The 27,884-nt window shown below is 44.0% G+C and overlaps 2 protein-coding genes across 2 annotated transcripts in view; one reads left to right on the top strand and one right to left on the bottom strand.

Moving 5' to 3' along the window:
• LOC111526889 (translation initiation factor IF-2-like) overlaps nucleotides 1-5,949 on the bottom strand; it is a 69,607-nt gene extending 63,658 nt beyond the window's left edge. The window contains exons 1-2 of the mRNA XM_023192891.2: nucleotides 5,882-5,949; nucleotides 882-5,742 (exon numbers count right to left, since the gene is read on the bottom strand). Of these exons, the coding sequence (XP_023048659.1) occupies nucleotides 4,779-5,742; nucleotides 5,882-5,949 (1,032 nt within the window). The 3' untranslated portion in view covers nucleotides 882-4,778. The remainder of the gene's footprint in view (nucleotides 1-881; nucleotides 5,743-5,881) is intronic.
• On the top strand, nucleotides 5,341-27,514 carry ZKSCAN2 (zinc finger with KRAB and SCAN domains 2). The gene is made up of 7 exons (XM_023192909.3): nucleotides 5,341-6,459; nucleotides 7,806-7,992; nucleotides 9,238-9,329; nucleotides 9,992-10,118; nucleotides 15,007-15,690; nucleotides 18,909-19,400; nucleotides 22,792-27,514. The coding sequence occupies exons 1-7, from the start codon at nucleotides 6,061-6,063 to the stop codon at nucleotides 23,712-23,714; spliced, it is 2,904 nt and encodes a 967-aa protein (XP_023048677.2). The 5' UTR covers nucleotides 5,341-6,060; the 3' UTR covers nucleotides 23,715-27,514.
• Nucleotides 27,515-27,884: the final 370 nt, after the last annotated feature.

The raw sequence follows: 27,884 nt of genomic DNA, 5'->3' as shown, positions 1-27,884 counted from the left end.
TATATACACACACATATGCATATATATGAGGCTGTGTGTGCGCACTTGTGTGTGTTAGTGAGAGGCTACCAAAAAACTGTAACAATAATTCCTGAACAACTTATGATCCTGCACCTGAGCAATACTAAAGAGCAAGCCTGATTCCCTCTGCTCCCTGAGGAGCTTTCAGGAGGCAAGGTTCTAAATGCCCCATGCAGACCTGAGATGTTTCTCTTGCTCAAGTCCACGTGATGGAGCAGGAAGTTCAGATGTCCAGGCATGATCACTTTCGCAAGATGTCTCAGGACAGCAATTTCTAAGAAATGAAACCTTTTCATGCACTTTTCCCTGACAAGCAGCTGGAAGCAGGGACTGGGCCAAGCATAAGTGAAAGCATATCTGATTGTGGTCACGGGTCCCAGGTCAATACATAGTCTAGGTGAGAACCAAAGCAACAGCAGCAAAATATTAAATACGCAATGGGTTGGATAACTAGAAGGAGCCAAGATATAATGCCAAGCACATTAGGATGGAGAAAATGTAAAATACGAAAATGGCAGAAAGGTACAAACGGAAGACACAACTAAGTATTCCCCTAGGGAGCCTTTTGGGGGACTTTTCATGCAGCAGCCACATCAGGACAAATGAGGTGCCAGCAGAAAGACTGGTGGATAAAATGACTATAAAACTGCTTCCAAAACTGTGAAACCATGCGCACATGGGAGGAATTACTTACAGGCTACATGTCACAGATGAGGTTGAGTGCTTACTATGCGTAAGGTACTTTATAAGCTCCCAGTACACAGTGGTTAAAAACATAAAATGTCCTGCTTCATTGAGCTAACATTATAGTGAGGCAAACTGATGTAACTGTCAATTATTTAAAAGTGTGATAACTTCACCTAAAAATACTGCCAGCTTCTCTTTAGAAATCAGAAGATCTAGGCCGGGCGCAAGGGCTCACTCCTGTAATCCCACCACTTAGGGAGGTCAAGGCAGGCTGGTCGCTTGAGCTCAGGAGTTTCAGACTCTATCTCTGCAAAAAAATATATAAAAATTAGCCGGGTAGTGGCACATGTCTGGAGTCCCAACTGCAGTGACCTATGATTGCACCACTGCACTCTAGCCTAGGTGACAGAGAAAGATTCCTTCTCAAAATAATATTAATTATCAGAAGATCTGGCAAGGCTTGGTCTGTATTCCTGCATGGCAACAAGAGGCTGGAACTAGTGGCTGCTTCCTTTATAGGAAATGTGGCCTGCAGCTCACCACACTCCCCACCATTCCCTATTGTTATACTCTGCCTTACTTCACTCTATGTTATCTGCCTGAGCTCTGCAAGCTTTCAAGTTTGTGATTCCTGCTCCCTCGTGTCCCCAAGTTGTGATACTTGCCTCTCCTAAAACTACCAAATAGCCCAAGGAGAATGTAAAGGACCCCACTCTTATTTGAATCTGAATCCTGGGTTACCACTTAATCTGATGTAACCTTGGGCAGTGACATCACCTTGCTGAAGTCTCAATGCCCTAAACTCTGAAATGGAGGCAATCACATCTGGTTTATAGGATTTTTGTGAGGACTAGGCTTTGCCTAATTAGCTCTTACTCCTCCTTTGGATCTCACCCCTAGCACTGCTTCTTCAAAAAAACCTTTCCAGACCTCCCAAATAGATCAATACCTCTGATAGACATAGGTTCTCAGCACCATGTTTCTTCTTGGTGGCACCCATCTCCCTTAGAATTATACATCAGTTGGTGGATTACTTGCTTAATTCCCGCCTCTCCCACCAGTCTGAAAACTCAATAATGGGAGGGGAATCCTGCTTTTGCTCCCTACCTACCACCGTATCTGGCATTAAATAGGTCCTCAGTATTATTTAGAAAGAAAAATGAGCTGGGTACGGATGCTGATACAACCCCTGGCATATACGCGGTGCCCCACTGATTCTCTCTGCCCCACCCTCAGCTAATGCCTGTTACGTACATGGTACCCTAAGCTTCCGGGGCTAAAATTGGCTCAATTTTCAACATTTGGGAAAGAAGTGATTAGGTTGTGTGTTCTAACAAGCTATCTACCTCCCAGAATAAGGATTTTTGTTTTGCCCACTGACATACATGTAGCCGAACTGGTGTCCAGGCCACTCATTGCCTGAAAGCTAAAAACTCAAAAGACAAGCTTTGGTGAAAGTAAAGTTAGCTTTATTCAAGAAACCAGCAACCTGCAAAAGGCAGTGCACTAGGGTTCAAAGACCACCTTTTTCAGTTGTGCCTCTAGATCCAGGAATTTTAAGGAAAATTAGGAGAAATAATCAAAACATTCTTATGGGCTAGGGGCAGTGGCTCCTGCCTGTAATCCCAGCAATTTGGGAGGCTGAGGCGGGTGGATCACTTGAGGTCAGGAGTTCGAGACCATCCTGGCCAACATAGTGAAATGCCATCTCTACTAAAAATACAAAAATTAGCCAGGTGCGGAGGCGCACACCTGTAGTCCCAGCTACTCAGGAGGCAGAGGCTGCAGTGAACCAAGATCACTGCACTGCAGGCTGGGCGACGGACCAAGACTGTCTCAAAAAACAAAACAAAACAAAAACATTCTCGTCAATCATGCACAGTCTCAGATGGGCAGTTAATCATTACTTTCTTGGTCAACGCCTTGTGACTAGATTGTGTAGGGACCATCAGCCTGTTCCCAGAGCTGCTGGTCTGTGTGTTTTATCTGTTGAAGAAGGTCCTGTTTTTGCTGTGACTGTTTTTAGTGAATAATTTACAAACTCAGGCAAAACAATAATTATACTCAAGCAAGCAAGCTTTTCTCTAACATAGAGTCAGTACTGCTGTTACCCGTTGCAGGGGCCTAGGGGACTTAGCTGGACGCCTACCTGGCTTTTGTTACCCAATGCAATGCCTCCATGACATAGCTAAATGCCTACTCGGATTTAACTCTGCTTATTTTTAGAAAACAGGATGTCTGTGGTCATAGGTTCCTTCTTAGCTTACTCGACCTCTCAAGAACCTCTAGCTTCATCCTCATCCAACTTCAGTACTAAATGACATTCCCATTGGCGCCATGACAGTTGACAATCACCATCATGACCCGAAAAGACCAAAAAAGGACAAAAAAAGAGGCAGCTCCTTGATTCCAGGAAAATCTACCTCCCTTACCAAGAAAAAACATGAATATTCCTCCTCCTGTTCTTTTTATTTTTTTAGAGACAGGGTCTTGCCATGTTGCCCAAGCTGGTCTCCAATTCCCGGGCTCAAGTGTTCCTTTTGCCTCCTTGCCTTGCTCTTAACGCCCAGCCCCTTCATTAAGGACACCTTAAGACTAAGCTCTGATTTGTATGCTTTTTGTTTTCTGTTTTGTTTTTGACCCAGTCTCAATTTGTCACCCAAGCTGGAGTGTGGTGGCACTATCTCGGCTCACTGCAACCTCTGCCTCCCGGGTTCAGGCGATTCTCACATCTCAGGCTCCCGAGCAGCTGGAATCACAGGTGTGTACCACCATGCCCAGCTAATTTTTGTATTTTTAGTAGAGACGGGGTTTCACCATGTTGGCCAGGCTGGTCTTGAACTTCTGACCTCAAGTGATCCACCTGCCTTGGCCTCCCAAAATGCTGGGATTACAGGCGTGAGCCACCATGCCCGACCTAAACTCTGATTTTTTAAATCCTGCCCAAATTCCTATCTAAGGGATCTGGGGAGTCATGCTCTACAAACCATAAATTCTCATCAGATTGGTTTTATTTAACCCTCTATATGATGACTTATTTTCCAATCTGACTCTGGCATAATATTACGTGACAAAAAAGAGAGTCAAAATATTTTACCCCAAAACATGTTTCTTTGCCCTATTTTGCAATTTCTTCCATAAAGGACAGCATTTTCCCCTAAAACCTATCCTTTAGTGGGGGAAAACGTGCCTCTGTAAAGAACATCTATTAACATAGCTAGATCTTTTTCTTCCAGGCCCTTCCAATCCTAAACAGATTAACTAAAAGTCTAACACTTTTTGAAGATCTGAATAGGAAACATTTGTCACCTATTATCTCTAAAGGCAGCCACCATAAGACTGCAAAAGAGGTCTCCACTTTTATTTTAACCTGTATGTTTCCTTTCTATCAATCCCAGATCTTTAGACAAACTCAACCAATTGTCAAGTACAAAATGTTTAAATTTACCTATAGCCTGGAAGCCCCCACCCCGACCCCCACCCCTTTGAGTTGTCCTGCCTTCCTGGACCAAACCACTGTATTTCTTCAATGTATTTGACTGATGTCTCATGCATCCCTAAAACGTATAAAACCAAGTTGCACCCCGACCACCTTTGACACGTTCTCAAGACCTCCTTAGGGCTGTGTCACGGGCCATAGTCACTCGTATTCGGTCCAGAATAAATCTCTTCAAATATTTCAGTTTTACTTTTCATCAACACTCCCTATTACCTGTAAATTCTGTTTTCAAGAGCTGAGAGCTTGATTTGCGAGCTACGCTCCCACTTCTCCAATTCCATGGCCACTGAAGGGTGAACTGCCTGACACTCACACTTGGGCTCATGCGCTAACTCTGCAACAATGGACAGACAAAAGCCCCTTTGGGAGAAACCAGCACCCCCTGGTGACACTGTTGCCTCTGCCAAGTGCGCAAAGCGCAGCCTGGCACATAGTAGGTGCTCAAGAGAGGGAAAGCCGGTCTATGAAATCGGGGACAGGGGCAGCACCATGAGAGAGCAAGCAGGGGCCTGGCTGGCGGAACGCTGGCCCCGAGACCCCTCTGCCGCCTTCTCCTCAAGCTCGACCTCATCTACTTTCCCAACGCCAGGGGCAACAAGAAACCACTGAGCTGGGACAGCGCCGGGAAAGACCTGGAGCCACGCACAGATCCCTCCGCCGGCAAAGAAAAAGGCCACAAGGTGTGCCTCCGGCAGGGCAAGAAAGTCCCACAGAATCTGGTGACCGCTCCAGCCCCGACCGCGGCCCTGGTCCAGAAACACAACACAGATCCCTCCGCCGGAACTCCGTGTCCCTCCGCCAGACACACGAGTCCGCGCTCCCGTGCTCTCCTTCCCCGGCAGCCAGGCCTCGGTAGCGGCGACTCCGCCTCAGCGAGGTCCCGCCCCCGCCTGGATTCTCCGCCTGAAGCGGCACTCGCCTCCCGCTCCCATACTGTTCGTGATGGCAGGTGCCCTAGAGTCCCTCTGTGTCCCTCCGCTCCGGGAGGACCCTCAGCGCCCAGTCGCCGCGCAGCGCGCTCTCGCGAGAGTCCTCCACACGGGCCCCCTCCCCCAAGCCCTCGCCCGCGAGGACGCCTCGCGCGGGCCCCGCGGCGCTTGGTGGCAGGCGGCGCATGCGTGGCTGCGGCTCCCAGAGCCCCCCGCGCTCTCCGCGGGCCGAGTGGACGAGGCCGAACGCGAGAAGCCGGCGGCTGCCCCTTGCGAGGCCTGGCTTCGGCCTGCGGCTCTTCTCTCCTCCTAGCGGAACGGTTTTTGCGGCCTTTCCTCAGTGGGCAGAGGTTTCCTGAGGACTGTTGGGGCTGTAGTGGGCCCGAAAGAGCCCGGCGCCGCTCTCGGACTCTGCCAGCCCGCAGCGGCACCCGCAGCGGCCTGGGGATGCTGCCGTGATCCGAGCCCGGAACCTGGCGCCGGGCGGGGCCTGCACATCCGGCCCCACCCACTCGAGGCCTCGCCTCTCGGAGCCCGACCCCGGAGTAGCGGACACACCCCCTCCTGGCCCGGCTGTCCGCCTCCGCCCAGCCTTTCCTCAACCAGCTTCATTTTTGTATCAGTCCTCCAGCCTCCCGGTTTCCGACTTTGCACTAAGAGGGATGCATCCTGGAAAACCACATTGCGGGGTCGCGTCTTGTTTGGAGAAAAGGCCGGGCTTTTGCATCTTAGGATATACATTCACCTTTTCAAGGGCCTGGCATAGATTTCATTAATCAGCCTGGAATACCCTGTTCCTGCTGACCTGGCCATTTTTACCTCCCCACCTTACCACACTCCCAGGAAGATTAAGCAGGGAGCGCTTGGAGTCTTCTTTGGGTCCCCACCTTGAGCTAGACGTGAAATTGACCCCTGGGCTGCAGCATGGCAGTAGCCCTCGACTCTCAGATCGACTCGCCCCTGGAGGTTGAGGGATGCCTAATAATGAAGATGGAAAAGGACCCCGAGTGGGCATCAGAGCCCATTCTGGAAGGATCGGATAGCTGTGAGACCTTCCGCAAATGCTTCAGGCAATTCTGTTACGAGGATGTGACCGGACCCCATGAAGCTTTCAGTAAACTCTGGGAACTTTGCTGCCGATGGCTGAAGCCAGAAATGCGTTCCAAGGAGCAAATACTTGAGCTGCTGGTGATTGAGCAGTTTCTCACCATTTTACCCGAGAAGATTCAGGCTTGGGCACAGAAGCAGTGTCCGCAAAGTGGAGAGGAAGCGGTGGCCCTGGTAGTGCATTTGGAGAAAGAGACTGGAAGACTGAGGCAGCAGGTGAGAGAGGATTTTCCAAATTTTTGTACTTAGAAAAAAGGGAATGGGAAAGGCATGTGGGCAGGGATGTGTTGTAGAAAGAAGTGCTTTTCAGAGAAAGATAAATGGTACTAATAAAAGACCCTGTAAGGGAGTCTTTTCACTTTAAGTGAATCCACTTAAAAGGGGATCAGAGTTTCATATAAAATACAAAAGTAAAAGCTTTGGTTGAAATATTATCTTGCAATGGAAACCAGACATTATTCACCTAAGCATTTATCGTCATCTTTGGCATAATGTTTGCAACAAAACAATATAAGAGAACAATATGGTTTTGCGTCATAGAGGTTCACTTACGCATTTTGATCAAAAAAGGCTATTCTGTTCCCCCTTTAAAAATAAATAAATAAATAAAAAGACTTCATTCGTTATCCCAGAGCTGTCTCCAAGCATTTACTATTCCACTCAGTGTCTTCTGAAGTGCTCTCATGCCATCATTTCTGTCACTCTCCTCCAGTCTAACTGCCACATCTTCATTTCTCAGTGGCTTGCATGCTCTTCTAGTTGTTCTTCAACCTCCCTTTCATGAACCTCGTGAAATCCTGCAGTATTTGCAAGATTTGCAGTTTCACCTTGACCGGACTTGCATTGTGTATAGATCTATCAGCAGTTTGCTGTGTTGGTCAGGGATAGACAGATAGATGTGGATGTTAATTTTGGAAGTTTTCATTTCACTAGTGAATATATTCATGTCCTGGTAATTTTTACTTTGCGAATTTAACAAATATAAAGAGTCAAATAATATCTATTCTAGCAACAAGGAGGCTCTTTCACTCCTAGCAGATTTCCCCCTCTGTTTAGTAATAAAGATTACTCTGGCTGGGCATGGTGGCTCACATTTGTAATCCCAGCACTTTGGGAGGCCGAGGCGGGTTGATCACCTGAGGTCAGGAATTCGAGACCAGCCTGACCAACGTAGTGAAACCCCATCTCTACTAAAAAAATACAAAATTAGCCAGGTGTGTTGGTGCATGCCTGTAATACCAGCTACTTGGGAGGCTGAGGCAGGAGAATTGCTTGAACCTGGGAGGTGGAGGTTGCAGTGAGCCAAGATCGTGCCATTGCACTCCAGCCTGGGCAACAAGAGTGAAACTCTGTCTCAGAAAAAAGAATACTCTTCTATTACCTTACACCCAGACTGCTGGACAGTACTCTTAGCTCAGCGCTCTCAGATACTCCATTGGGGATGGAGTGGCATTTTCATTCCTTCTCATGTCTCTGTCCTTCTTTGATGTCTTTCCTAGGAGAATTTCGCCCTGCTATGGGCCTGTTTTACTCCCTCTTATGGTATTGACTTCATTTCTCAGGTCAGCAGTCCCGTGCACCCGGAGAAGCATGCCCTGCTTGGAGCAGCGTGGGAGGTGGCAGACTTCCAGCCAGAGCAGGTGGAGACCCAACCCAGGGTAGTGTCTCGGGAGGAAGCTGGAAGCCTCCACTCAGGACACCAGGAACAGCTGAACCGAAAGCGAGAACGTCGGCCCTTACCCAAGAATGGTAAGAGGGAAGACTTGGAGCATGCCCAGTGCAGAGGCTGCAGCAGATTTCCACGGTACCCCCATCGCTGTGAATGCTCAGTGGAGGGCCTCCCAGATACATATTCGAAATAGAGTATTTAAGGAGAAAGGTTTCATTCACTTCAAGAATTAGGAACATGTGCAATATAAGTGAAAAAGTATCATAAAGTTGGAAACTGAGTCTGGGAAACATGGGAAAACCCAGTCTCTACAAAATCGCAAAAAAAAAAAAAATTAGCTGAGTGTGATGGCATGCACCTGTGGTCTCAGCTACTCAGAAGACTGAGTCAGGAGGATTGCTTGAGCCCAGGAGGTTGAGGTGGAGTCTTGCTCCAGGTTAGAGTGCAATGGCACGATCTCAACTCACTGCAACCTCTGCCTCCCAGGTTCAAGCGATTCTCGTGCCTCAGTCTCCTGAGTAGCTGGGGTTACAGGCGTGTGGCATCACACCTGGCTAATTTTTGTATTTTTAGTAGAGATAGGGTTTCACCATGTTGGCCAGGCTGCTCTTGAACTCCTGATGTCAGGTGATCTGCCCACCTTGGCCTCCCAAAGTGCTGGAATTACAGGCGTGAGCCACCACGCCCGGTCCTCTCATCTTTAAAAAGGAAGTAACAAGGCCATTAGTGCAGATTAAATGAGGCAGCGTAAAGGAGCCAGTGCATAATAGTGCTCAATAAATGTTAGTTTCCTTTCCCCCAGAATGGCACAATTATTTTTAAACCTCGAGTATGTCTGACTTACACAGCTCTTCACTGAGAGGCAAGATTCAGTACTACTATACTTTTTTATGCCTCCCCAAATTTATATTATGATGGAATGCGTTGCAAATGTCCATGGTTGAGAGAGAGAGAGGAAGGGAAAGGAAAGGAAAGAGAAGAGGAGGGAAGGGAAGTAGGGGAGGAACCACAGCCATAGTCTCACACTGAGACGTGAGTGGGACCTGAGCATTGGCGGTGCCCTTTCAATCAGATATGTGCTCTCTAGTTCCCACAGTCCTTACCTGGCCCCCTTCATCTTGTACTTTATTTGCTTACCCCCAGAAAGAATTTGAGGTTGTGATCCCAGCTTTAGGGTACTGTGGTTCTGGGCATTGTTCTCAACTCACAGAGAAAATGGTGAATTTATATTTGTTGGTGTTTCAATACATACTCTTAAAACGAGAGACAGCATGAATTAAAGGGTCAAAGCCCAGATTACTAATCGTTTCTTTCTATTCTTGCAGCTCAGCCTTCTCCCTGGGTTCCTGTCCTTGCTGGTGAATGGAATACCCTAGATCAGGAAGTGACAACCACACGGTTTCCTGCTGGGTCCCAGGTACATTGTAATTGTCTTTTTTTTCTTTGAGATGGAGTCTCACTCTGTCACCCACGCTGGAGTACAGTGGCACGATACCAGCTCACTGCAACCACCTCTGCCTCCCGGGTTCAAGCGATTCTCCTCCCTCAGCCTCCTGAGTAGCTGGGACCGCAGGTGCATGCCACCACACCTGGCTAAGTTTTCATATTTTTAGTAGAGACGGGGTTTCACCATGTTGCCCAGGCTGGTCTCAAACTCCTGACTTCAAGTGACCCGCCCACCCCGGCCTCCCAAAGTGCTGAGATTACAGGTGTGAGCCACCATGCCCTGCCATAATTGTCTTCTCTGGCCTTCCTTACTAGGGTATTTAGGCACAATGCTTTTCTGTGCCTTCACTGTCCTCAAATTTTTATACTCCCCACAAGAGACTTTTTCCCCATTACTCCTTTTCTCAAAAAGATGGGACCCAGTTTTCTGAGTAATGAGACTCCTTGCTGGATCATCTTGCTTATCTTGTCATCTTATGATTCTTTCTCTTCTGCTTCATTTGGCACAAACTATCCACTTGTTCGTCGATTTCAGTTCTTATTTAGGGTCCTTCTCTGTCTCATCCATGATTGTTCATCCTTTGAAGACCTGTGCAGTTATCTTGGTAGTCATTGGTGTTAGTGTCATTACAGGAACCAGTGAAAGATGTCCACGTGGCCAGAGGCTTTTCCTACAAAAAGAGTGTGCATCAGATTCCTGCCCACAGGGACCTCTACCGGGATTTCAGGAAGGAGAATGTTGGGAACATGGTCTCCCTGGGTAAGGATTCCTTCCCTTTCCAAATATAAGACTTGGGGCTTTCTAATGTATTCATTTCTACTGATTAGAAGATAGTCAGATATAAATGTTAACACTTAAAGGATCTCTAAGGATTGTCTAGTGTAATTACTTAACCAGGTTCTCTTCCTTCACCCATTCCTTCTTCCAGTAAAAAAATAGTAATAATTTAGTGATTAAAACTTTGGAGAGGAGTTACATATGACTGTCATATTTGTATTATATAAAATGGTATAGTACAGTAAATGGTATTATTCCATAGGAAACTGAGGCTTAGAGAGCTTAAGGAACTTCCCCTGGTCAAAAAGTGAAGGAAGCAAATGTAGCTAGGATTCAAATTACGACATGTTCATCTCTTTTGTATTGTAAGCTGGCACATTCTCAATTTGCTTTCTGTTCTTAACAGCTCTTTCCTATTAACCTCACCAAAATGTCTTCAGAAGTTCTTTTTTTAAATGAAATATGTTATTAATGAAATATTTTGTTTTCAATAAGTACTTATGAAAATATATCTGTACCAATAATTTTCAAATGTGAAGTCACAGATTATCTTTCCCCTTCATGTAATAGAAGAGTGGATCTCAATCTCTTTTGAGGAGAAAGACGTCTTTGATGTGTCTCAGGACCACAAAGCTCTATCATAAGCTATACGGCTTTTTTTTGCCCACCCACCCTCAACCTCCTTAAGCAAAACAAGTCCATTTTATTTCTTTGATATATGTATTTGTGGGTTCCTGTAAGTTTTTGTTTGAAAATTAGGTTCTTCTACCTAATTTTTTTTGGCTTTACTGGGGTACAAATAAATTTAATATTTATTAAATATATGCAAATAAGGCCAGGCACAGTGGCTCATGCCTGTAATCCCAGCACTTTGGGAAGTCAAACCAGACGGATCATTTGAGGTCAGGAGTTCAACACCAGCCTGACCAACATGGTGAAGCCTCATCTCTACTAAAAATACAAAATTAGCTGGACATGATGGAACATGCCTGTAATCCCAGCTACTTGGGAGGCTGAGGCAGGAGAATAGCTTGAACCCAGGAGGCAGAGATTACAGTGAGCTGAGATCACACCATTGCACTCCAGCATGGGCAACAAGATTGAAACTCCATCTCAAAAAAAAAAATATGTATATATATGCAAATAAAATTATGTATATTTAAGAATATCATATTGCAACTTGATGATTTTTTGTACATATACGTTATAAAATAATAACCATGTTTGAGTTAACACATCCATCACCTTACATGGTTATGTACTTGTGTGTTGAGAACACTTAAGATCTACACTCTCAGTAAATTTCAGGTATATACTATAATATTATTAACTGTAACTATCATGCTGTATAATTAGAATTTATTAATCATGTAACTGAAAGCTTATACCCTTTGACCACCATCTCCCCTTACCTAAGCCTCTGGCAACCACTGTTTTCTTCTCGCTTTCTCTAAGTTCAGCATTTTAGATTCCACATGTAAGTGAGATAATATTTGTTTTCCTCTGTCTGGTTTATTTCACTTGGCACAATGCCCTCCAAGTTCATCTGTGTTGCCTTGTCAAATGACTGGATTTCCTTTTTTTTTTTTTTTTTGAGACAGGGTCTTGCTCTCACCCAGGCTGGAATGCAATGGTGTGATCTCGGCTCACTGCAACCTCTGCCTCCCAGGTTCAAGCAATTCTCCTGCCTCAGCCTCCCAAGTAGCTGGGACTACAGGTGCATGCCACCATGCCCAGCTACTTTTTGTAGTTTTAGTAGAAACAGGGTTTCACTATGTTGACCAGGCTGGTCTCAAACTCCTGACCTTGTAATCCACCTACCTTGGCCTCCCAAAGTGCTGGGATTATAGGCATTGAGCCACTGGACCCAGGCTTCTCCTTTTTTATGACTGACTAGTACTCCATTATATGTTTTTTTTCCTGTATTTTCACATTTTCAATATTCATTTGTCAGCAGATTCTTGGGTTATTTCCATGTCTGGACTATTGTGAATAGTCCAGTGACTATTCACTGTGAACTGTGAACACGGAAGTATGGCTATCTCTTCAAGATGCTGATTTTGTCTCCTTGGGATATATACTATAAGTGGGATTGCTGGATCATATTGTAGTTCTGATATTTTGAGGAGCCTCCCTAATGTTTTCCATAATGGCTGTACCTATTTACATTCCCACCAGTAGTGCACGACGATTCCCTTTTCTCCAAAACCTTATTATTTGTCTTTTTTTAATTGACAGATAATAATTGTATATATTTATAGGGTACAATGTGATGTTTTGATACATGTTTACGTTGGGGAATGATTAAATCAAGCTAATTAACAAATCCATCACCTCAGCGTGGTGTGGTGGCTCATGCACTTTGGGAGGCCGAGGTGGGTGGATTACAAGGTCAGGAGTTCAATACAAGCCTGGCCAACATAGTGAAACCCCGTCTCTGCTGAAAATACAAAAATTATCCGGGCGTGGCAGTGTGCACCTGTAGTCCCAGCTACTCGGGAGGCTGAGGCAGGAGAATTGCTTGAACCCAGGAGGCAGAGGTTGCAGTGAGCTGAGATCATGCCACTGCATTCCAGCCTAAGGGACAGAGGGAGAATTTGTCTTAAAAAAAAAAAAAAAAAGAAAAGAAAAAAATTTATCACCTTACATACTTATTTTCCCATGGTGAAAATATCTAAAATCTACTCTCTTAGACCAGTCACGGTGGCTCATGTCTGTCATCTCAACACTTTTGGAAGCCGAGGCAGGTGGATCACCTGAGGTCAGGAGTTTGAGACCAGCCTAGCCAATGTGGCAAAACAACATCTCTACTAAAAATACAAAAATTAGCCGGGTGTGGTGGTGGGCACCTGTAATCCCAGCTACTTGGGAGGCTGAGGCAGGAGAATCACTTGAACCCAGGAGGCATAGGCAAGTTGAGCTCGTGCCACTGCATTCCAGCCTGGGTGACAGAACAAGACTCTGCCTCAAAAATAAAATCTACTCTTTTAGCAATTTTGAAATAGACAAAGCATTACTACATATTATAGTCACTATATAATAGATTACTAAATCTGTATAATAGATTACTAAAGTTTATTCCTCCCATCTAACTGAAATTTTGTACCCTTTGATCAAATCTCCACTTTCCCCATTCCTCCCTCCTCCTGCCCCAGCTTCTGGTAACCATCCTCTACTCTCTATTTCTATGAGTTGGGCATTTTTAGATTCTGCCAAGAAAGTGAGATCATGTGATATATGTCTGTTCTGTGCCTGGCTTACCTTAGTTAACATATGTCGTCCATGTTCATCCATGTTGTTGCAAAAGGCAGAATTTTCTTCTTTTTTAAGGCAGAATAGTATTCCTTTGTGTATATAGACCACATTTTCTTTATCCATTCAGCCTCCTGGTTGCTTCCGTATCTTAGCTATATGTGAATACTGCTGCAGTGAACATGGTAGTGCCTCTTTGGCCTACTAATTTTAATATTTTTGCATATATACCCAGTAGCAGGATTGCTGGATCATATGGTAATTCTATTTTTAGTTCTCTATGGAACCTCTGTACTGTTTTCCATAATGACTTCCCAATTCACAGCTCCGCCAACAGTATTCAGAGGTTTCATTTTCTTTTCACCAACACTTCTTATTTTTGTCTCCTTGATGATAGCCATTCTGAAAGGTATGAAGTGATATCTCATTGTGGCTTTGATTTGCATTTCCCTGATGATTAGCGATGTTGAGCACCTTTTCATGTACGTATTTGCCATTTGTATGTCTTCTTTGGGAAGATGTCTATTCATGTCTTTGTCTTATTTTTTAATGAGATTGTTTGGTTTGTTGTTGTTATTTTGCTATTGAATTATAGGAGTTCCTTGTATATTTTAGATATTGACCCCTTAGCAGATGAGTGGTTTGCGAATCTTCTATTCCATAGATTTTTTCATCACTTTGTTGACTTTTTGTTGTTGTTGTTGTTTTGGATTAGATTGTTTTTGCTGTACAGAAGCTTTGTAGTTTGATATAGTCCCACTCATTTATTTTTGCTTTCATTGCCTGTGCTTTCATGTCATATCCAAAAAAATAATTGCCAAGACTGCTGTCAAGGAGCTTTGTCCCCTGTGTTTTCTTCTAGGAGATTTATGGTTTCAGGTCTTACATTTAAGGCTTAATCCATTTTGAGTTCATTTTTGTGAGTCGTGTAAGAGAGGGGTCCAGTTTCATTCTTTTGCATCTGGATATCCAGTTTTCCCAGCACCATTTTTTGAAAAGATGACCTTTTCCTAGTGATGTGTTCTTGGCACTCTGTCAAAGATTATTTAGCCATACATGCATGGACTTCTTTCTGGGCTCTCTATTCTTTTCCACTGGTCTTTGTGTCTGTTTTCATACCAGTACCATACTCCCCAGACTGAAGAGAATTTTGATTACTATAGCTTTGTAATACAGTTTAACAAAAAATTATTGACTTCTCATCTCTTGCAGTCCCAGTACATATATATGTATGTATGTTGGGGTGGGCATGGAGGGGAATGTGGGGAAAAGATTCACTTTATTTTACAAGTAACAAATACTGAGTAGAAGCATACCCTGAACGTAACACAACATTGGCTACTGAGAGGGAATCAAAGATTAAAAACGTATATTCTTACCCTTAAAGGTTTTCTTTTAAGAACTAGCTACGAAAAGAAATGGTACATACATGAGAAGTAAAATGATGTAAGTTAGTAGGTGTTTGTACCAAGGAAGTCATGTAAAAATAAATGTGCAGTGTCACAGCTGAGAAAGGTTTGGGTGTGAACAAGTGGCCCAGGAGAGCATGTGACAGCAGAAGATTGAGGCATGCAGTAATGACTTATATGTCTACCATGAAATGTTTCTTTTACTATAGGAAGTACAGCGTCTACATCTAACAAGATAACCCGGTTGGAACAGAGAAAGGAGCCATGGACTCTAGGTCTGCATTCCTCTAACAAGAGAAGTATGCTACGAAGCAGCTACGTCAAGGAAAAGTCAGTTCATGCTGTTCAGGTCCCTGCAAGGAGTACAGGAAAAACATGGAGAGAGCAGCAGCAGTGGGGTTTAGAAGATGAAAAGATAGCAGGTGTCCATTGGAGCTATGAGGAAACAAAGACTTTCCTGGCAATTCTCAAAGAGTCTCGCTTTTATGAAACACTTCAGGCCTGTCCCCGAAATAGCCAGGTGTATGGTGCTGTGGCTGAATGGTTGCGAGAATGTGGCTTCCTTCGAACCCCAGAACAGTGTCGAACCAAGTTCAAAAGTCTCCAGAAAAGCTATCGAAAGGTGAGAAATGGCCACATGCTAGAACCCTGCGCCTTCTTTGAGGACATGGATGCTTTGTTGAACCCTGCAGCCCATGCTTCGTCCACTGATAAGCCAAAGGAGATGATACCTCTCCCCAGACTGAAGAGAATTGCCATCAGTGGTAAGGAACACATCAGCTTGGTGGAGGAGGAGGAAGCTGCAGAAGATTCTGATGGTGACGAAATAGGCATTGAATTTATCCGCAAGTCTGAAATCCATGGTGCCCCTGTCTTATTTCAGAACCTCAGTGGTAAGAATTGTGCTTTGTTTCTCTGGTAAGAAAACAAATGTGTGATCTTGTGGAAAAAGGAGTAGACCAGAAGTGACCAAACCCAGGGGGGTGCTGTCACACACACCTACCCAGGGGGGTGCTGTCACACACACCTCACCAGTTTCACTGCGGTATGGCCACATCACTGAAGTACTTTCAGGTGCTTGCTGCTACCCCTATTGCAGTCAGAGAGTAACAGCTCCAAGCAGCCATGGAGGAATCGTTTTCACTTTAGAGCACAGCATGGATTTTGAGTGTTTGGGTCCTCATGGAAGGAAGACAAATGGAGTTAAAGGGTTCTAAGGATCTAGTATTATCTGATAATTGGCATAAAGCAATCAATTGTATTGGATTATAATAAGTCAAGCATGCATTATTACATTATCTAAAATAACCAGTACAAAACTATGTAACAGTTTCAACAGGTTTTCATTAAAAATGAAATAAACCTGTTTTGCGTAATCTAAAATTAGAAGACAAGAAAGGAGAGAAAAAGGAGAGAAATAAGAATACAAAATAGATGAGTCAGATGGAAAAAAATAAGATATAAATCCAAATATGTAATTAATTCCAAACTTAAAGGACTAAGATTATCAGACATTAATTGCTTATAAGAGAGCCATCTTAAATATAATACAGAGACATTAAAATTAAAAAGGCAGACAGATACACCATGCAAAAGAGAGCTGGTATTAAATATTTCGTGACTGAGAGATGCAGAATTAAATCGCCAGTTAATAACTGTGCGACAGTAGACACATCATGTAACTACTTTGAGTTTCAATTTTCTCATCTGTAAAATATGACTAAGAATACCTCATAGGGCCATATTTTCTTAATCCATTCTGTCACTGATGGACATTTGGGTTGGTTCCAATTCTTTGCTATTGTGAATAGTGCTGCAATAAACATACGTGTGCATGTGTCTTTATAGCAGCATGATTTATAATCCTTTGGGTATATACCCAGTAATGGGATGGCTGGGTCAAATGGTATTTCTAGTTCTAGATCCTTGAGGAATCGCCACACTGTCTTCCACAATGATTGAACTAGTTTACAGTCCCACCAACAGTGTAAAAGTGTTCCTATTTCTCCACATCCTCTCCAGCACCTGTTGTTTCCTGACTTTTTAATGATTGCCATTCTTACTGGTGTGAGATGGTATCTCATTGTGGTTTTGATTTGCATTTCTCTGATGGCTAGTTATGATGAGCATTTTTTCATGTGTCTGTTGGCTGCATAAATGTCTTCTTTTGAGAAGTGTCTATTCATATCCTTTGCCCACTTTTTGATGGGGTTGTTTGTTTTTTTCTTGTAAATTTGTTTGAGTTCTGGTGGGATCACTTGGACATAGTAAGGGGAACATCACACTCACTGGGGCCTGTTGTGGGGTGGGGAGAGGGAGGAGGGATAGCATTAGGAGATATATCTAATGTAAATGATGAGTTAATGGGTGCAGCACACCAACATGGCACATGTATACATATGTAACAAACCTGCATGTTGTGCACATGTACTCTAGAACATAAAATACAATAAAAAAAAAAAAAAAGAATACCTCGTAGGGTTGTTATTACTGTTAAATAGAATAATATAAATGAAGGCACTGTGAAAATGCTAAAATACAATACAGCATTGCCTGGTATCACTGTTGTTAGTAATGTTTCTTTACTCCAGCTAGAGATAAATTCTTTTTTTTTTTTGGAGATGGTGTCTTATTCTGTCGCCCAGGCTGGAGTGCAGTGGCGCAATCTTGGCTCACTGCAACCTCCTCCTCCTAGGTGGGTTCAAGCAATTCTCCTGCCTCAGCCTCCTAAGTAGCTGGGATTACAGGCACCCACCACCACGCCTGGCTGATTTTTGTATTTTTAGTAGAGACGGGGTTTCACCATGTTGGTCAGGCTGGTCTCACACTCCCAACCTCAAATGATCCACCCACCTCAACCTCCCAGAGTGCTGGGATTACAGGCTTGAGCCACCGCACCCAGCCTATAAATTCTTACATAGAATGGAAAACTAAATCGGGCTAGGGAATGTATTCATGACTAAACCCATTCAAAAGAAATATCTGGCTGGATGCGGTGGTTCATACCTGTAATTCTAGCACTTTAGGAGACTGAGCTGGAAGGATCCCTTGAGGCCAGGAGTTCTAGAGCAACTGGGCAACACAGCGAGACTCTTTCTCTACAGAAAATAAAACAATCAGCCAGGCATGGTGGCACACTCCTGTAGTCCCAGCTACTCAGGAGTCTGAAGTGAGAGGATCGCTTGAGCCCAGGAGTTCAAGGCTTCAGTGAGCCATGATTGTGCCACTGCAGACCAGCCTGGGCAACAGAGTGAGATTATGTCTCAAAAAATAAAAAATAAACATCTGCTAAGATGGGAAGATGTATTAGGCCTAGACAGGTCTCACCAATCTGAAAATCCATCAACATGAGGCTGGGACTCTTGGGGTGGTCTCAATTATGGGAATCCAGTCATAGGCCTGGAAGAGACCACCTAGTAAGATAGAAGATAGAGATTTTTTCCTACTATAGATTACAAAACATACAAAAAGTATGTTTTACAAATTATATTTAGATATGCCCTGAAAAGTTTTATTCTGCTATAAATACAGAACATAGTGTTGTCATGCAGATCATTTCATCTCAAAGTAGAGGATTCAATGATGTCCAAAAACTACTCTGAACATAGTTCTGCTCCTTAAGGAAGACTGGTTACAAAAGTGGTAGGAAATTTGAGGGGGAAACTTCCTATTGGAAATTCTAGTCATTATTCTTAACCACTTTGGAAAGAGCCTTCTAGAGAACTAAATCATTTAGTTAATCACCGTAGCAATGGCAGATTTGGGGAGTGCATTTTTATTCTTCCAAATAAGCTTTGAGATTAGTTTACCAATTTCAATTTTAAAAATCTGATTGGGATTTTGACTATAGATTCATATGAGAAATGATATCTGTACAACTTGAGTCTTCCTATTCATAAATGGTGTCTCGTCATTTTTTCTAGTTTTATGATATTACACATTTTTATATAGACCTTCTCATTTCTTGCAAAGTTTATTCCTAGGCATATTGTAGTTCTTGTTGCCACTGTAAATGGAATTTTTTTTACCTCTGTATTTCTTAATGTATGTAGTATAGAGGCTACAGACTCCTTTTCTTTCTTACATTGTGAACTTTATCCCCAAATGGCAGGTGTGCACTGGGGCTATGAAGAAACCAAGACTTTTCTTGATATCCTCCATGAGACTCGGTTTTATGAAGCGCTTCAAGCCTGTCATCGGAAGAGCAAATTGTATGGGGCTGTAGCTGAACAACTTCGAGAGTGCGGCTTCCTCCGGACACCAGAACAGTGCCGAACCAAGTTCAAAAGCCTTCAGAAGAGTTACCGCAAGGTGAAAAATGGCCACGTGCTAGAGTCCTGCGCATTCTACAAGGAGATGGATGCCCTGATTAACTCTCGGGCACCTGCTCCTTTCCCCAGCACCCCAGAAGAAGTCCCATCACCTTCAAGGCAAGAAAGAGGGGGTATTGAGGTTGAACCTCAGGAACCTACAGGCTGGGAACCTGAAGAGACTTCACAGGAGGCAGTAATAGAAGATTCTTGCAGTGAGAGAATGAGCGAGGAGGAAATTATGCAAGAGCCAGAATTCCAAGGACCTCCAGGTCTGCTGCAGAGCCCAAATGGTAAGGTGCAAAACCAAGGAGTTTTAGTCCAAAAGAGGAGTAAGTGTGATTTACTGAAAAATCAGTTGATCTTGCACATAGCTCATGAATATTCTTTCATTCAACAAATATTTGAGTGCCTGTGCTACTTGAAGAACAGAGGATATGGCAGTGAATAAAACAGTTCCTGGCCAGGCATAATGGCTCACACCTGTAACCTTAGCAGTTTGGGAAGTTGAGGCGGGTGGATCACCTGGGGTCAGGAGTCTGAGACCAGCCTGGCCAACATGGCGAAACCCTGTCTCTACTGAAAATACAAAAATTAGCTGGGTGTGGTGGCGGGCACCTGTAATTCCAGCTACTCAGAAGGCTGAGGCAGGAGAATCACTTGAAACCCGGGAGGCGCAGGTTGCAGTGAGCCGAGATGGTGCCATTACACTCCAGCCTGGGTGACAGAGTGAGACTCCATCTGAAAAAACAAACCAACCAAAAGTTCCAGTTCTCATGGTGCTTCTCTTCAAAGGAGGAACTCACTTTAGAATGACTCAGTCCTTGGGTTCTCAGCCTTGGTTCTTGTCGGTATGGGTCAGACAGGGTTTTGTATCTCCTGGAAGTACCGTGGGGAAGAAAAACTTGAAATTACACATGAGAAAAATCTTGGATGACGGAAGAGTGTCAGTAAGCACAAAAGAAGAACATCTTATAGTTATGTGTGGTGTGCAAGACAAAAAAGATAGGGAGAGACTAAATGAAAGACTTTATTCTGGTCCTGAGCACCACCTGCATGTTTCCCCTGCATGTTAGGCCCTCGTGGGCCTGTCACTAGTAACTCAGGCTTAAGATGTTCAAAACTAACATCACCATCTTCCTTACCACACCATGGCTCTTCCCTGTGGGCTCCTGCCCTCATCCAGACTATCACATCTATCTGTCCCCTCTTCAGTTACCATTAGCCACTGTCTAGTTCAGTCTTCTCTCTCTCGCCTAGACTGTTGTAAAAGCCTCCAAACCAGTTTTCCCCACCCACACTCTTATTAAGGTTTCACAGCCATTTTTGATCTGAGCTTATCTTACTCTTCTAGTCTACATGTTAGTGTTTTCCTTCCTCAACTCTGTGCTTATTCAGAGCAGAACTACTGCCTATTTCCTACACACACCTCAAGCCCTTTCCCATCCAAACTTTAGCTTGTGATGTTCCCTCCAGCTTGAATGTCCTTGGCTCTACATATCTCCATGTCTCACCTCCCATACTTTGTCTGTCTCTGTCTTATGGCACTGAACACTTTAGATGTAAGGTCTCGGAGACATGGTGAGCTCCTGAAGGACAGGAGCTCCATCTTCCCGTAACACTACATTAAGCCCCCCCGGCAATCAGTTGAATGTGCGGGATAATTCAGGACTAGTTTATTGAAGCAAATGACTCTAGCTTAGTATATATATGGGAAATGATAGTATGAAGGCTTGAATTAAGTCCTGTAGAACCCTGGCTTTGCTAACTCTGGAAACAAAGTCCTTGTGAATCTTGTTTTTAAAGTGAGCTCCAGACACATCGTCAAATTATCAAGCTTTCTCTAAGCCAACTGCTAGGCTATGACTTCCTCCAAATCCCAGAATAACATTGTACTCAATCAGAAAACTTCAAAAGAAGTACTGACATGCCAGGTGTGGTGGCCCACACCTGTAATCCTAACACTTTGGGAAGCCAAGTTGGGAGGATCGCTTGAACGCAGGAGTTCAAGACCAGCCTGGGCAACATAGACCCCATGTCTACAGAAAATAAAAAATTAGCTGAGAGTGGTGGTGTGCACCTGTAATCCCAGCAACTTGGGGGGTTGAGGTGGGAGGATCACTTGAGCCTGGGAGGTCAAGGCTGTGGTCAGCTATAATCATGCCACTGCACTCCAGCCTGGGTGACAAAAAAAGTACTAATAAGTGAAAGATGGAATTGTTAGGGCTTTTTACTTAAGTGACTAGATTGATTGATGGCTGCCCTCCTTTCCCCTTCCCATGCCACAGCCTCCGCACTTGGGATTGAGAGTTATCTGTGGTTTCCACTGAATGTATGGAAGGAAGGTAATGTTGAAACTGGCAATAGAAACAAGGCAGGAGAGCAGATGCTTCAGAACAAGGGTTTGGGAATCAACTCAACCTGAATTGGGCCTAAGTTGCACAGCTTGTGAAATGTTTACGGATGAAATAATGTGATGTCTGGAATTGGCTGCAAAGTAGTCTGGATGGAGGGATCAGGGAGTGTGTGGGAGTGGAAATGAAATGGGATTGGCCATGAATAGGTCATAGTTAAATGTAGGTAAGTGGTTCACGGGAGTTCATTATACATACTGTTGTTCTCCAGACTTTTCTGTGTTTGAATTTTCCATAATAAGTTAATACAAGGCCGGGCGCGGTGGCTCAAGCCTGTAATCCCAGCACTTTGGGAGGCCGAGGCGGGCAGATCACAAGGTCAGGAGATCGAGACCATCCTGGCTAACACAGTGAAACCCCGTCTCTACTAAAAATACAAAAAAATTAGCCGGGCGTGGTGGCGGGCGCCTGTAGTCCCAGCTACTTGGAGACTGAGGCGGGAGAATGGCATGAACCCGGGAGGTGGAGCTTGCAGTGAGCCGAGATCGCGCCACTGCACTCCAGCCTGGGCGACATAGCCAGACTCCGTCTCAAAAAATAATAATAATAAGTTAATACAAAAAATCACACAGTTAATAACTGACCAAGATGGGACCAGACCCAGAGCCGTGTAATTCCAAAGCTTGTCTCTCATCACCATGTCATGCTCTCTGTCCAGAAAACTTCACAGAAAATCTGGATCCAAGATGTAGTGAACGTGGGATGTAGATGAAAAGAGTGAGAAAATAATTCCAATTTGGGGAACAGTGAGAATTAAGATTTCAATTAGTGTGGTTTATGGGACAGCCTGGAAAATAAAGTGAGAAGAACATTTGAGAAGAAACAGGTACTCTTGGATGGGATACGATTAGCTATGTAGAGGAGTTTAGTTACTCAAGTCCCTCAAGGAACTTCGACTTGGTCAGAATCTAATCTATAGATCGGTGTGATGTAGTGTGCTTTAGTATAGAGGTGAAATTATGAAAATAGGATGAATTAGAGTGGAACTTCAGGGAGATAAGCCAGGTTGCCCTCATGTTAATTGGGATATGGATGGGGAATGATGGCTTGGATTATAATGCAGGAACCATTTCTGAAGGCCTACTCTGTACTGGCTGTTATTGGCCTGTTTATGAATGGAAAGAAATACAGCAGAATGAATCAGGGAAGAGTCACAGGGTCTGAGGTTAGAGGAGTGTATGGAGAGCAAACGGATCAAGCCTTGCAAGCCAGGTTGTTTATGGTTAACATCAGACTTGTTTGAAATTTGTATTGTCTTTTGTTTTTTCAGATTTTGAAATTGGAAATAGCATCAAGGAGGATCCAGCACAGATAGTTTATAAGGACATGGAACAGCATAGGGCACTAATAGAAAAGTCTAAAAGAGTTGTTTCCCAGAATACCGACCCCAGCAAATATCGCAGAAGGGAATGCATCTCAGGAAGACAATGGGAGAATCTTCAAGGAATTAGACAGGGAAAGCCGATGTCTCAGCCTAGAGATTTAGGGAAAGCCGTTGTGCATCAGAGGCCTTTTGTGGGGAAGAGACCCTACAGACTTCTCAAATACGGAGAAAACTTTGGAAGGAACGCTCGTCTGATGTGCCGGATGACCCACCACAAGGAGAATCCTTACAAGTGTGGTGTCTGTGGGAAGTGCTTTGGTAGGAGCAGGAGCCTGATCAGACACCAAAGAATCCACACAGGCGAAAAACCTTTTAAATGTCTTGACTGTGGAAAAAGCTTTAATGACTCCTCAAATTTTGGTGCCCACCAGAGAATTCACACAGGAGAGAAACCCTACAGATGCGGAGAGTGTGGAAAATGCTTTAGTCAGAGCTCTAGTCTTATTATACATCAGAGAACCCACACCGGTGAGAAGCCCTATCAGTGTGGAGAGTGTGGGAAAAGCTTCACCAACAGTTCTCATTTCAGCGCCCACCGGAGAGTTCACACTGGGGAGAATCCCTACAAATGTGTGGACTGTGAAAAAAGTTTCAATAACTGTACAAGATTTCGAGAACATCGGAGAATACACACTGGAGAGAAACCCTATGGATGTGCCCAGTGTGGCAAACGTTTCAGTAAGAGTTCTGTTCTTACCAAACATCGGGAAGTTCATGTGAGAGAAAAGCCTCTGCCACACCCTCCATCTCTGTATTGCCCTGAGAACCCACATAAGGGAAAGATTGATGAATTTAGGAAAACTTTTTGATGATGATCTTCTCTTCCTAAATGCCCCTTTAGCCATTTTACCCTAATCTCATTCTTGGAAGCAATCTTTTCTTAGCTATGAAATGTAATTCCCAAGATAAACTTGAGAATATAAATAAACTAGACACTTTCATCCTGTTCTCACCTCTGCCTCTAACTTGATCAGTCTGTTCTCTTCTTCTATGTGTCTCAGCTTCTCCTTTAAGAATATGGAGAAGATGTGTTGTCCAAGTTCAGAATGAAATACTCCTCAGTACGTTGAGGCCACTGCAGCTAGCTGGATTGCTAAGTCTGGCAACATTCAAGATCTTTCCATGTGGATGAGAGTTGTTTTCAAGGATGTAAAAAATGCCAAAAGTTTTTTTGTTGTTGTTACCTACTCCATGAGATCCTGGATGCAACTTGATAACAGATTTTCACATTTAGGGGGAACTTTGAGGAGTCTGATCAGAACTACATCAAATCCATCTTGGTTTTGAAGAGATCCACAAAAGAAGAGTGAAGATTTTATAGCTTTCCTCAGAAGTCCGTTACAGTGTACCTTTTTTAGTGTCAAGAAGTTGATCCAAATAGCTAGGGCAGAATCCCTGTATTGTTACTGAAGTCCTGTTACTAATGCCTTGCCCTACGTGGAGGTGAGAAGCAATTGATCACCCCTCATCCTTTTCTGTACCTGAAGACTTAAATCCCCTGGCTGCTGCTTCTCTGGTCTATAAGTAATCCCAGGTCCTTGTACTGTTTCTTGTAGCCCTGCACTTACCTCTCAGTTGCTCTGGGTGCTCCTGCCGACCTCTTGTGAACTACCGTGCCCTCCTCAGATGGAATAGGAGGTCTGTTCATGGTGTGTCTCACTAAAGTAAAGCGGGATTTCAGACACATTCTAGTTCTATCCTCTAATTTCTCTGGCTCTTATTTAGAACATGACTGGTATGTTGGCATATTTCGTACCTCCCACCCCCACACCGCAGTATAACAGTAGTGTTTCTAAAACTTTAAGGGGATAGGGAAGAGGTAATAGACACCTGAAACATTTCTAAGACCGGTTGTACTCCTTTGGCCTGCTGTAGATCAGATGGCCGTCTCAGCTTAGACCAGTGCTCTCGGGGCTGGCTGTTAAATCTCCCAGTCTCTATTCCTGAGGCTTCTAGTCCCTGTTCACCACATCAGAAACCTAACTGTAGTGCCCCAAGTAACTTATACAACTCTAGAGCTCACTGGGTGAAAAGTGGGAACATTCATAAAAACCTCAGTCCAGAAATCCAGAACACTGTTTTTGTTTTCCTCATTTATCTGTTTTGTCTGAAAAATCTCTTTGAGAACCCCCAGCAGTAAACCAGTAAACACTGAAGGAAAAGTTCTGATTGGGGATGGTTAATTCACTTTTGAAGTTAGAGATAGAACCCAGAAATTTGATTTTCCAGGGCCAGTTGCTTCAGGATGGAGCCAGTGGTGTTTATTCCCGTAGTATGTAGGTAACCCAGGGTGGCTTTGCTTTGGCAGGGGAGAAGTCACAAGTTTAATGGGAAGGGAACCGGAGTCGGGGCTGTTTGTAAGTGATTATTTTGCTCTTATCTCTCCCTTTCTTTGTCAAATGCTCTTATTTGAAGCCATCTGGAAATGATACTGTTCCTTTTGGTATGTTTCAGTCTTTTGAAACTTGTTCAGCAAAGTACCTAGGAGGGTAGGCGCTGTACAAAGAAATCTAATTGATGGTGCCAGAATGGGGCGTGGCCTGTTGGAAGGCAGGTGACTCAGGTAAACATTGATAAATGTTTCTGATTTACATTTGTTGGAAATGTTATGACTTTTCACATCTCAGTAGGTTGATTTTTCTGTGTCGTCTAAGTTAAAGATTTCTAATGCTAAGTACAGTTCCATGTTGGTAGTATGCATAGCAGAGTAAGATGTGTGTGGTGCCAGTGGGCTTGTGTTTATATTGTGTAGATGTTCTGGAATTCCAGCTCTAGAGAAGATGCACATTAATAGAAATAACCACTTAGTAATACGTACACAGGATTGATATTATATGGAAGCATGATTCAGGAAAGTAGATGACTTATTCATAAATATGAAGCACTGTTATATGTAAGACCATGTTCTAGCCACAGTGAAGGATACAAAAAGGAAGGAAGGGGCATGGTGCCTGGGTTCAAGGAACTCACAGTTGATAGAGGAAGTATCACAGCAAAAGGTGGGGCCACTTACACCATGGCAGCTACAGAGGGCCAGGAGCTTAGTCATGAGAACATCACCTTCACCTGCAGAAGAGTTTCGCTAGGTTGCCCAGAATCATATTCTGTACCTTCATCTCTCACCCTTCCCCAGTGGCAGGAAAGGGTCAAGAACCTTTCCCTTTCTAGTGGGACAAACTGATTCTATTTAACTCTTATATGCCTGGGAGCAAGCTGAGGCGGAATTTGGGTTCCCCTACCTCTACTCCTAATTGTAAATGGGCTGTCTGGAAATGTGTTACATTAATTTGATGAACTTTGTTCTGAAGAAATGGAAGGTCTATCCCCCATTTTAGACCAACACTGCTTGTCTCCCTGTATTTTATTTGTTTTCATCTGGTACATGTAAGTCAAAATGAGTAATCATGTTCTGATCAATGTGTCTTTTAGATCATATAACATTGCCTTTATGAAGATTCATAGAAAAAGGTTTTTTTATCTAGATCTCAGTACCAAGGAAAGCCTGATCCTAAGCGCAGTATATATACACACACACACGTCTACATATGCGTGTAGATCTGTATGTATGTATCACAAACACTGTGATTTTTGTAACTTAAGCTGCTTTTTCTCTCTGTCTTCTGGCTGCTGGAAAGCTCAACAAAACTTACAGCCCACCTCAACCACCTACCCGAACCTATATTTATTTCATTTTGTCTTATTTCCTTGTAAATTGTGTCAAATCCTGTTTTTGAAAAACAGCATAGACTGACAACTTTTCACTGTCATCTTATCAAAGGCATTTTGGAAACTGGGCTCGTATGTCCCACCTAGGCTTGCTTTGTTACTGCCACAGATACCTCCAGTTCTTACCAGTGATGTTATTAATGCATTCAACCTAATTCATTCATCTGGAAAGAAACAGTTTTTAAAAGAGGGAAACCTCACACACAAATGGCTCAGGGCAGCCTGCCTTGGTGGAATGAGTATGAGACCAGAAGCTGAAAGAGACAGTTTTAGGCTTGTCACTACTTAATGAGCGTTGTTTGATACATCATAGCCTCTCTGGGCCTTGGCGCCTCATCTGAAGAGAAGTTGAACTTGATTGCCAAGTTGCTGTGGCTCTAACATTTCATGAGGCTGTGGAGCGTGATACAGATGCGGAAGACGTTAGAAGACCAGGCTGCTGGCCCAGCTCTCCTGTGCCTGCCGCATCTGGCCATACCAAATCCATCTCATGCTTCAGGAAAGGGAAGGGATGCTGTGACAGCAAAGTCAGCCCAGGAGCTTGTTCAGGAAGGAGAAAGGGCAAGTCCCTCGTGATCCACAGCACGCAGCCCCCCAAGCACCTCCATAACCAGTGGCAGGTAGGCTGAAGTGAAGGAAGCCTGTCAGGAGGTCTGGCTCCCGGTGACAGACAAGACTCAGCTGTGAGGAGCTGGGGCAGCCCTGGCTAAAGGAGTGTCTGAGTAACTTGTGAAACTGGAAGCCTCTGCCTCTGAATGCATTCCAAGACCCGGAGCAAATAGATGTCGATTCATTGTTTTGTATCAGTGTTCACTTAGATGTCTTCTTGAAAACTTGTTCGTGGAATAAATGTCTAAAATAAATGGCTCCCATTGGTTTCTGCCATACTTTGAAGGGCGTCATTCTATTAAGGGAAAATATAATGTATCCAAAGAAGTTGATAAAAGCTGATCCTAGTAGCCAATGAAAAGAATTCCAGTCTCATTGGAGTTCACTGCTGTCACCTGCAAGTAGCAGGGGTCTTTTGTGAGTCCACAGCTGTCTGTGGGCAGCAGTCCTCTGGTGGTTGTCCCTGCCATTGTCCCAGTAATGGTCGTCTCCAGTGCTAGGAGGGAATTAGCCTTGGATACACGTGCTGCGTGCTGCCTGTGTTTCGGAGGCACTCCCCCATAGCCTAATTGGCGGAAGAAGCCTTGAAAGTTTCTTGGAAGATAGAGTAACAGGAGGGACAAAACTTTACTCTTTTGGGGTCT

The sequence above is a fragment of the Piliocolobus tephrosceles genome, chromosome 17 (genome assembly GCF_002776525.5).
Source record: "Piliocolobus tephrosceles isolate RC106 chromosome 17, ASM277652v3, whole genome shotgun sequence".
Lineage (NCBI taxonomy): Eukaryota > Metazoa > Chordata > Mammalia > Primates > Cercopithecidae > Piliocolobus > Piliocolobus tephrosceles.
This window is presented reverse-complemented; position numbering and strand designations above follow the sequence as displayed.

Bases quoted from the DNA above. Each gene is read 5' to 3' on its own strand.
- ZKSCAN2 (XM_023192909.3), top strand. From the start codon at position 6,061: ATGGCAGTAGCCCTCGACTCTCAGATCGACTCGCCCCTGGAGGTTGAG. The intron at 9,330-9,991 runs GTACATTGTAAT...GTGTCATTACAG, and splicing joins GGTTTCCTGCTGGGTCCCAG to GAACCAGTGAAAGATGTCCA. The intron at 19,401-22,791 runs GTAAGGTGCAAA...TTGTTTTTTCAG, and splicing joins TCTGCTGCAGAGCCCAAATG to ATTTTGAAATTGGAAATAGC.